The following is a 10,048-nucleotide window of genomic DNA, read 5'->3' on the forward strand; positions in this document are numbered from 1 at the left end:
GACCTCTTACACAAATAGCACGTTGTTACCGCTCCTCTCAACCCGCACCATCGCTCTATCGGCGATTATTGGTGCTTAGAGATTGTTGGTGCTGTTAACGCAGACTCACAGCGGAACTTGCATGATTTTGGCGTGTAATTTTGGAATTTTCTGATCATGGGAGGAGAAGCCTCAAAATTTCTGGACTGGATTGAGGGGAAAAGTCCCGACGAGTCTGCCATTCAAAACAGACAGTCGAGGTCTCAACCCAATCATCCATCTCAGTCTAATCATCGAACAACTTCTTACATCTCATTCGTGACGAACAGGCAACGCTCAGATCAATCTCCTGCAAGCAAAGCAAGAACTCCCACCAACTATGCTGCACACTCAGCAGCTCCGAGAGTCATACCTTCGCGGACACCACAAAGTGAACCTAAACATCATTCGTACTCGCAACTCTCCCCATCCTCTATGCCCAGCCCAGCTGCAGCAAGGGTGCCTTTCAATCCTATCTCTCCCTCTCCGAGCATGACGCTCACTCCGGGAGCTGCTGCAGGAAAGACAGTGACACCAGGGGCAACATCGGGAAGAACTCCATCGCACAACAGCCTGCAGGACAAAGACAAGAAGAGCTTGCTCAAGTCTCGCGTGCATCACGTGGTGGAGGCGGACATGTGCTTCCAGGGAGCGGAAACAACATTTCCTGTGGAGTTTGAGAGACTGTCTGCCTCGGAGAAAGAGTTCTACTCCTCGCCCATCGCAGACAGCAAGTACAACACTGCACTCCTTCTTAAGAGCATCGGGCACTACGACAGAGCAAGGAGCCTGTTCGATCAGTGCCGGCAAATCTACACGGACATCTATGGTTCTGAACACAAGGATGCGCTTGATGCCGCGGCACAGGCTTCGACGTGCTTGATTGTGAAAGCGACTGAGGAGGACATGCAGAATTCAATTACTTCCGAGGAAGGGAGCAGCATACCGCTGATAGCCAGAGATGGCGACTACGAGAGGAGGAGAAAGAGCATGCAAGCGACAGAAGCTGACATGCAGAGAAGCTTGATGGCTGAGAACGAGCGAAGAGCCCTATTCGTAAAGGGAGGACTTGATGAAAGTACGAACTTGTCCAGCACCCTTCCTCCAAAGTTCGTGATCGAGGGGTTGGAAGTTGACGAGGAGGCGGTGCTTTCAAGTGGGCAAACGCCGCAGAATGACCGAGAGCAGATGGCGGATCATGCGATGAAGGATGAGAAAAGAGCAGCGGACACCAGGATTGTGAGGAAAGAATCGCCGGAAGCAAAAGTCAACATCCCTCCCAAGCTTCACGACAGAGCCTCGGATGTCCAACAGCTGCATGCAAACTTTACTTCAGTCGTGCGCGATGCAAGGGGCAGTTTGAACTTGCTCAGTTCCAGCCAAGACAGGACCAATCAGACAGGGAATTCTTCTCTGCCTCCCCCTATCTTGTCGCCTCCTCGTCCTCCTTCCGGGATTCCGTCCCGTCCTGCAGTTCCTTCTCCTGCTCCTGCACCTTCTCCTGATGTTGTGTCTACCCGTCTCTTTGCCCCTGGCTCCTTCCCTAGCCCTGCTCTTGCTCCTTCCCCAGCCACGCCCGTCCCTGCACCTCTTCGTCATCGTGATCCTTCGCTGCAAGGAAGGACTTTCGACTTCTACGAGGCATTCGAGGACCGGGCTCGCCCCATCGAATCTCGTCCACCTGGCTCCTTGGTTTGGGTTTAACAAGCGTAAGGGAGGAAGAAGAATCTAGGTCTCATCCCCCTCATTCTCTAGGTCTCATCCCCCTCATTCTCTAGATCTCATCTCTATCTTCTGCCTTCAGCAGTGAAAAACGCCTGTAAAATCTCCTGCCCCTACAGCAGCTCATTCGACTTGGTGATGCTCGCGACTATCTTGTCCGGCGTCATGTCGTCCAGCGTCAAGCAGTCCTCCAGCTGAAACCTTCCCTGGAACGCAGACTGACGGTCAAGCGGAGTACGGAGGGATACGGGGGACGGGGGACGTGAGTGGGAAGGGGGAGGGCAGGACATGGACGAGCGGCGGATGGGGGGGGGGGGGGGGGGGGGGGGGGGTTGGAGAGACAACGGAATGGATCGTCTTGCCTGATGCGTGCGGACCAATTTCGTCATGTGAGCAGCGGTGCCAAGGTCGAGAGCGATGTCGGAGATGAGGCTGGAAAAATCATGAGAGGGGGGAAGGGAAGAGATGCGTGGAAACCTGCGAATGTACGTTCCTCCTCCGCAATCCACATAGATGTGGAAATCCGGTGCTGTCTCTGGCACCAGAGGAGTGAGGTAAAGGAGCAAAGTTGCATGGAAGAGGAGGAGCGGCAGGAAGGGATGCAGGAGGGGAAAAGGCGCCAGTACCAGCAAATGGACGCATCAGCTTGATGCTGTGGACCCTGACTGGCCTTGGCTTCATCTCGACCTTGAGGGAAAAATCAGGACGGGGAGGGAAGAGCGTCGGAAGCAGCGGCTCACCTCGACCCCTTTCCTTGCCAACTCGTACGCTCGCACTCCCTGGATCTTGACGGCAGAGTACATGGGGGGCCGCTGGAGTAAAGGAGGTGAGATGGGAGTGAGGAAGGGGGAGGGGGGGGGGACGACCTGCAGGATGTCGCCAATGTACGAGTCTAGGACCTTGATCAGCTTCTCATCGGTCAAATCTTCCCAGGGGTGAACTTCTCCGATCTTCAAACGTTCAAGTCACTTCCATGCCGAATCTCACAACCACCCTCGTTTCCTCCGCATCAAACTTGTTCACAACCCCACACCTGCGTTCCCTCGGCATCGCCCGTGTCCGTGAAGAAACCGAATCTTCCGACCTGTTTGCAAAAAGTTATGGGAAAGAACAGGGGAGTAAGAGCGAAGATTGAGCATGGGAAAGTGGACACAACGGGGGAATATAAAAGAGAAAGAGAAAGAGAGGAGAAGACGGGAAAAGATAAGAGATGATGACGATGACGATGAATGGAAAGGATAAATAGGCAGATGGAAAGATAGAAAGGACAGGGGAGCACAGGCGAACAACTGTTTTGTTCTGCATCACCGCTTCATAAGCCTTCCTTCCCTTGGTGAAGAAGTCCATCTTTCGTGTGCCACTTCCTACACCGATTACAAGCACACCGGTAGCCATGGGGTCCAGCGTCCCACCATGCCCGACTTTGATCTCCGCCCTGAGCGTTACGATCGTAAAGTGCAGATCCAAAGAGCAAAGGGAGGAGGTATTAGGAGTAGTGGAATTTTGGCGTCTGCGGACAGGAAGAGGGCAACAGAGGACGACGGGAAAGAAGAGGAGCATGAGGATGAAGAAGGAAGATGAATATGACAAGAGCACTGACCCTTTCCTTGTAAGTTCAGGCTGGAGGCTTCGTAGGTGCCTGCTAATCATTGATCGGATCTGAACAAGTGTCACGGTCGTCCACCTCTTCCTTCGGGAACCTTGGCGACAACATCGTAGGAGGTGAAGTTTTGAGGCTTGTGGACGGGAAAGATGCCATCGAGCCCCAGATCTGTCGCCAGTCGCTTCGCCCTCTCCCTTTCGATCCCTCTGTTTTGCTTTGTCCCAGCAGGCTTGCTGGAGGCCTCCTGCTTCTGACAGTTGAGCGGCATCATGGAGGCAGCTCGCCTCTTCTTCTCGGCTCTCAGAGGCGATCGACTGCAGCAGCATCTCCGTCACTGATCACTGTCCGTGCAAGTCTCGCTCACTCACATATCTGAGGCTCCGCTGGCGGATCGTGACAGAGGCTTCCTTTCCCCCTCCGTGTGGTACATCGCTTTCCATGCTGTCCACATGGATCGCGTGGCCGGGGAGGACGAGATGATGGCCTCCTTAGCAGGCCTGAGCGCGACTGAACGCAGCTGGTGAAAACCTACGTTGAGGCTAGGAAGAAGGTTGAGATGGGGAAAAAGAGAGAGAGAAGTAACCTCCAGGACATGGCGCAAGGAGCGACGGCGAGACAGAAGAGGAAGGGGCTGATTGACCTGCTAGTAGCCAGACTTCTCTTCACGTTATAGGAGGCAGTGAGTTCCAGTCCACAAGTACCTGCGAGCCAGAGACAGGAGGGCTATCACAAGCTGGAAGGAAGATTTCAACACCGATCACATGATCTGAGGGGCACGCGCTCATTCCTCTTTACATGCTATCTCCCCTGCCCTCCTAGAACTCCTTTCCTTGCCCTTCAACGAGCTCTTGGCCCCACATTCCTTCGGCCCCGTGTCCTTATCCCCGTCTTCCTTTAGGCTTATCCTCACCCTCGGGGTTGTGAGAATCCTTGCCCGCTATGCTTGTGTCATGATCATCATGCAAGCCTTCCTATTCCTCGTCATCTTCTTCCTCACCATCCTTTCACGTCTTCTCCAGGTCCTTCTTGTCTTCCTCGTCCTTGTCCTCGTCCTCATGTTCAAATGTTCTCTTCCTTCCGTTTCGTTCCCTCTCTCCTTTCTCCACCTCCTTCGCGTTTTTCTGCTCCCCTGTCCCCACTCTATCACATAATCATCCTCGTTTTCTTCATCCTCTTCATCCTTCTCATCGCCCTCTGAGTCTTCCTCCTCCTCCTCTCGTACCGCTTTCCCGCAGCGCCAAGGCTGCATTGCATGACCTGCACGGATATTCACGGGACCCCACCCTCCGAGCTAGTCGGTAGCAAAGTGTGGTTTTAAAAGGGAGGGGTGGATCAATGCTAGGGGCGGATCGCCAGCGGCAGTGAAGGAAAGAAAGGAGAACAGAAAGACGAAGAAAGAGGTCAGGAAGGAAGGAAGGCAGTCAGTCAGGCAGGCAGGCAGGCAGGCAGGCAGGCAGGCAGGCAGGCAGGCAGGCAGGCAGGCAGGCAGGCAGGCAGGCAGGCAGGCAGGCAGGCAGGCAGTGAGAGAGTCTTCTGGTCGCAGACATGTCAGTCCGCCGATCCTGGGACGATGTTCGGCTCGGTGTGAGAGGCCTCCTTTGAATGTTACCTCGGCACTCTCCTCGCCATGGTCAAGAACCTGAGAAGCGCAGCTCTCATCGTCGCCATCTACGGGGCTCTGCATGTGGCCGGCATCCACACTGGTTGTAACCCAGATCATTCCTCCAACTTGTTCTCACAATAATGCAACAGCTGACACTCAGCTTCGTCGAACCAGCCTCACGGGTAAGACTTAACGCCATTATTGCTAGGATGTTGATGTCCTGCGCAGGGACTGCATCTCCACCTTCGAAGGGAGCTCACGCCTACACCTCGCTCGAGCCTCTTGTCTTCTCCTCCTTAGCAAGAGGTTTCTTCGTTGTTCCCTTGTCGTGAGGGCCCTCAATGAAGCATCAGGCTTGTGGACTTTGTATTGGTTGTTTGAGCATCTTATCGCGGAGATTTCATCTGCAGTCACATGGCCGTTCTTGAGGTTTTTTGATGATCCAAAGATTGAATGTTTTTCCTGAACTGCTGGACTTTGATAGTTACCGGAGATTCAAAGAGAAGATGCAAAGTGACAGCTCCCCTGAGCCACCTGTAAGTCTGCAGTCTTGTGTTAGACGCAAGAACTGATTCCTGACTCTCTAGCCATGGGAAGATTTCGAATATCCTGTCGAGTCTCTCAACGATGATCATGTGGTACCGAGGTATTGACTTGGTTATGATGATACGCGAATCTGTGTTGAGCGAGAGGATCTGCTTGCAGTGCTTGTCATGCTTTAAGAAGACGATGATATTCGTGTCAAAGTGGTTCAATGTTTGGGGAGTGATTGTGATGATGACGTGCCACAGTTAGAAATCTGATTGATATCCTCACGCAGTTGGAAGTATGAGAGCATGAAGGACGCCATCGAGCAGGCGAGGAGCGGTCAGAGGATCTATGCTCGCAAGGTCCAACAAGCTCTTCCTTGCCTTCCTGACTGAGCCTCAGGGAGATCATCACTGGGACGCGAAGATTACATTGCAAGGCCCCCACGACACGCGAGGAAAGATAAGATGGATGCACGTGGTACTTCCCACTGGAAGCTTGAGGTGAGCGCTCGCTGATACAGCATGGAAGATAGGGGAGTACGACGCTCGTCTGTGGGGCAGATGGTCCATCTCCATCAACACGGGAGGAAGGTGAGGGAAGAGGCGGCAAGGGAGAGCACTAAAGGAAAGAAGCTTCAAAGGCCTCAAGTGCGCATACGAGACGGAGGGAGTGAGCTGGCCCTGCGTTCTAGTCAGAGGAAACCCTTGGATGTTCGAAACTTGTCAAATAAGGTTGTTGCCTCCACATCTTCGCTTTCTCTTGCTCTGCGAACTTCAATTTCTTTCTGCACATTTCGGCTTGATACCTTCATCATTTCTCCCCCCTTCGCCTGATTGTCTTGCAGATGCGCTGGTGCGTACGCCATGATGTGCGCCAAGTCATCAAGAGTTACCGTCAGACGATGTGGAGTAAGTACCCCAACGCTGACCTGTCAATCGGGAATCAGAAAGGAAGAAAGGGAGGAGCAGGAGCAGGAGGACAGCAAGGAATGGAGAGTGCATTGCATGGGCTGAGTCTTTACTCAGGTGGGGGGGATGGGAGGGGGAGCTCGACGAGCAGTATGCTGCGTGATGATCATGGACAGCAGCTGGTGTTGCCTTCAGAACTCACAGGTGGACTGAGGACGCGTTCCTGCTCCTTCTCACTGCTGTTGGATCAGATTGACGAGACTGAATATCAAAGTCCGGGAATCAGGCTCATTGAAAATGGTCAGAAAGCATTCTTGCCCTGGATCCTGCATACACCTCCTCTGGACTCGCTGAAATGCTGTGATTCAGGGAAGGCTGTCATTGAAAGCTGCGTCTTCCAGCGAAATGGCTACGGCATAGCAGTAGACAACAATGCAAAGGTAGGCATGAGTGAGAAGGGAGAGGGAAGTGACGTTGCTGCTGGAAGGTGAAAGTCCGGGGATGCATTCTGAAGGAGAACAATCATGCAGCTTTCTACGCTGGTTGGGACGCCTCAAACTCGGAGATTGACATCCGACAGTGCGCGGTCTATGGGAGAGTCTGGCACTCGAGCGATAGGCCCGGAAAACTTTCAGAGTGCGACAATCGGTGAGATTTCCTTCCTTCTTCATAGAACTTTGTCATCCTTTCCTCCTGTCCTCTCCCTTGCTTGTTTGTCTCTTCCCGATGCTCCTCTTGCAGTCGGCTCCTCTGTCTCCTGCATTGACTTGGCTGCAGCTTCACTGTCTCCTCGATGACACAATCATCCATGATCGTGGACCCTGAGCTGGCAGCAGATGCAGTCGGTACCCTCTGCATTTTATCTCACGTCTGAGGTTGCAAGCAGACGAGTGAGGAAGATAAAGACGATCTTTCATGGCGGTATGGGAGGACGCCAGGACGGAAGTGAGAGCTCAAGTTTGTTTCATCTCCTTCTTTCCCTTGACGTGTGCTGCAGGGGGTTTACTGCTCCTGGCTCAGAGCTGGGATCGCTTAGGGAGAGAATGGTTTCGAGGAGGATGAGCTTTCCCGACCTCCGGGGCCTTGAAATGCACACGAAATCTTCCAAGGTGAGCGCAGAGGAATCAGTGAAGCTCGCGCTGATGCAGTGGAGCAGGCGGCAGAGGAAGGGGGTGGGCAGGAGGAGGAGACGGTCAGTCGAAAGCGAGGGACCTCCAGGGACTCGCAGCGGTCGGACTTGACGCCGAGGTGGATCAGCGCGAAAAGTTTCATAGGGAGAAGCAGATCGATAGCAGAGATCACGTCGGGGACATACGAAGAGACGATGCAGACGCGAAGTAGCAGCACTCAAACATAGGAGGAGAAGAGATGGTGATTGAAGTAGAAGCAACCAAGGGTAGCGATTCAGTCAAAGATGATGTGCTTCGGTTGAGCGTTCACTACTGATGGTCCTGGCCGCCTCCAGACCTGCTGTGGCAGAAGTGAAAAGCGGAGAGAGGATACAAGGGAAAGGTGTTGGGGCAAGGAATGCCCTAATTCTGCTGGTAGGAGAAAAAACAGAACAAAACTTGCAAAAACTGAGGAGCAGGAGCAGGAGCAGGAGCAGGAGCAGGAGCAGGAGCAGGAGCAGGAGCAGGAGCAGGAGAAGGGGAAGGAGGGAACCTGTGGCTTCTGCTTCTGCTTCTGGTCCTTCGCATGCTGTTTCAACGGCTGAATGAAATAAGTGAACGAGGAGTAGGAGATCGCAGCAACGCGACTTACACGCCCGAAGGGGAAGCTTCCACTGGTCGGATCCCTGCGTGACTCCAGCTTCGAGATCATCCTCTGAGCCCCATGGTCAGGAGAGAAGGAGAGAGACGGATCGACCAACCTGATGCCTCTTCCTCAGCTTGTTGATGAGTGCGACTGCCCAAGGACCTTGTCATGGAATTGACACGCTCGTGCCTGCCCTCTACCTGCTTTCATCGACTGGCGGCCCTCCTTCACTCTTCGGTCCTGCTCCTCCTCCTCCTTCTTCTTAGTCAGCTTCTTCAGCTCATGCGCTCTCCTATGAGGATTCATCTTCATCTTGGAATGATCCCTCTCCTGACTCAGCTCCTCCTCAGCTTCCTCCTCCTTTGTCGAGCTCTTCATCGCCTCATCTGCTAAGAGAGGTGCTTCAACTCTCGTATCACAGTGTTCATCCTCACCCTCTTCCGAACTTTCTTCCTCTATCTGCATAATCCCGTCTTCTATCCATCTAGTCTTCAATTTGAATCTCTTTCCATCCGCTTCTGTTCTCGTCCCATAAGTTTCCTCCATCATCGTTACCAAGTCCTGTGCAGCAATCAACAGCCCTGCTCATGCTGAAGACATCAACAAGCTCTACCTTTTCTTTGGCTTTCTTGTCAAAGGATTGGATCTCTTCCCTCTCAGGAGTTTCTTCCTGCCTTTCTCGTTCGTTTTCCTCTTTCTCTTCTCCTTGTTCAGCGCCTTCCCAGTGGAACATCCTGCCTGTCTGACTCCACAATGAGCGGACCCGTGACAGTTCGGACTTTCTTTCAAGGAGCTTCTCAGAAGAAGGTAGCTCTACATTCTTCTCGGACAACTCCTCCTCCTCTCCTGGTAAGCCTTCTGGATCATCATTCACTGCAGCCTTGCGCCCTTTGTTCCTCGCTTTTGCATTTTTCACTCCTCTTTCCGCTTTTTCATTCTTTTCTTTCTTCTTCACACGCTGAGATTCAATGATCATCAGACAACGACAACCTTCAACCATTGACTCTTTTCACCTGTCTACTGGGGTATTTCTTGTCTGGTTCTGCATAAATCCGTTCAAGAACTTGATCTGCTGGTACCAGTGTCTGGAGCTTTCGTGACTCTCCCACTTCCCTACCAGTTTGTCTACCTTTGGCGGAGTCTTCCCCTTCGTCGTTGGGGCTCTCACTTTCAGCTGAGCACACAACGTCATCATCCTACACCAGCAAGGCCTCGCCGATCACCATGACAGGCGCCGTCGATTCGAATTGACAGGCAGGAGCAGGGAATTCAGTCAAGAGGCTCATCAAAGGGTCCCCTTGAGTAGCCAGCGTGGCTTCATCAAGGCCTCTCCTGCCCAATCGAGTCAAGGAAAAGAAGAGCATGACACCTCTCACCCCTGCTTCCCTCCTCGGAGGACTAGAGCCACGCGGAAATGTTCGTTGGGGAAGCTAGCCGCCGGCTCCGACATGCGTCCTCTCTGAGTGTAGGACTCGAGGAGAGGGAACCATAGAGCTAAAGAAATTATCCACAGCAGAGACCTTGCTGTGCCGCTACGGGCCGGGACGGGACCAAGACCCGCTCCTCGGACCATCTCGATGTCTTCATTGTACATTGAAAGTCGGTCTTTGCCCGCTGCTCTCCTGATGACTCCTCACCATCGACCTCCGTGCTCGTCCTCCCCTCATCTCATTCTTCTCCTCTTGCCTCCTCCTCCTCCTCCTCCTCCTCCTCCTCCTCCTCCTCCTCTCATTCTCGACGCCTCCCCATCCTCACCCCCAAGGCGCCTCCTTTCCCTGACATGATGCGACCACTCGTGACCTCATCCCCGCACATATTCTGAGGATGAGGGCGATGAACTGGGCGATGAAATCGTTCACAAAGTCGCAATAGAGGATTCCTTCTTCCGCCCTCTCCCCCCCCCCCCCA

At 53.3% G+C, this 10,048-nt stretch overlaps 4 protein-coding genes across 4 annotated transcripts; 2 read left to right on the forward strand and 2 right to left on the reverse strand.

The window, feature by feature from the left end:
• Positions 1-510: 510 nt before the first annotated feature.
• On the forward strand, positions 511-917 carry GUITHDRAFT_141836 (hypothetical protein; the record flags this gene model as incomplete). Its single annotated transcript, XM_005828497.1, has 2 exons — positions 511-847; positions 886-917. The coding sequence occupies 2 exons, from the start codon at positions 511-513 to the stop codon at positions 915-917; spliced, it is 369 nt and encodes a 122-aa protein (XP_005828554.1).
• Positions 918-1,853: 936 nt separating this feature from the next.
• On the reverse strand, positions 1,854-4,610 carry GUITHDRAFT_88341 (hypothetical protein; the record flags this gene model as incomplete). Its single annotated transcript, XM_005828498.1, has 12 exons — positions 4,566-4,610; positions 4,045-4,076; positions 3,927-3,998; positions 3,712-3,882; positions 3,441-3,657; positions 3,341-3,399; positions 3,010-3,175; positions 2,607-2,690; positions 2,481-2,552; positions 2,367-2,427; positions 2,218-2,269; positions 1,854-2,172 (listed from the first exon to the last, which is right to left on the reverse strand). Exons 1-12 carry the CDS (start codon positions 4,590-4,592, stop codon positions 1,854-1,856), a joined length of 1,332 nt encoding a protein of 443 aa, XP_005828555.1. The 5' UTR covers positions 4,593-4,610.
• Positions 4,611-4,970: 360 nt separating this feature from the next.
• Positions 4,971-7,259, forward strand: GUITHDRAFT_141838 (hypothetical protein; the record flags this gene model as incomplete). Its single annotated transcript, XM_005828499.1, has 15 exons — positions 4,971-5,046; positions 5,096-5,128; positions 5,175-5,252; positions 5,300-5,375; positions 5,431-5,482; positions 5,534-5,592; positions 5,767-5,836; positions 5,877-5,977; positions 6,038-6,067; positions 6,322-6,385; positions 6,503-6,589; positions 6,637-6,685; positions 6,755-6,825; positions 6,873-7,033; positions 7,163-7,259. The coding sequence occupies 15 exons, from the start codon at positions 4,971-4,973 to the stop codon at positions 7,257-7,259; spliced, it is 1,104 nt and encodes a 367-aa protein (XP_005828556.1).
• A 530-nt stretch (positions 7,260-7,789) lies between these two features.
• Positions 7,790-9,734, reverse strand: GUITHDRAFT_141839 (hypothetical protein; the record flags this gene model as incomplete). Its single annotated transcript, XM_005828500.1, has 9 exons — positions 7,790-7,852; positions 8,048-8,095; positions 8,147-8,209; positions 8,256-8,302; positions 8,341-8,701; positions 8,754-9,098; positions 9,270-9,314; positions 9,343-9,472; positions 9,517-9,734. The coding sequence occupies 9 exons, from the start codon at positions 9,732-9,734 to the stop codon at positions 7,790-7,792; spliced, it is 1,320 nt and encodes a 439-aa protein (XP_005828557.1).
• Between the last annotated feature and the right edge of the window lie 314 nt (positions 9,735-10,048).

This window comes from Guillardia theta (assembly GCF_000315625.1).
Source record: "Guillardia theta CCMP2712 unplaced genomic scaffold GUITHscaffold_58, whole genome shotgun sequence".
Taxonomy (NCBI): Eukaryota; class Cryptophyceae; order Pyrenomonadales; family Geminigeraceae; genus Guillardia; species Guillardia theta.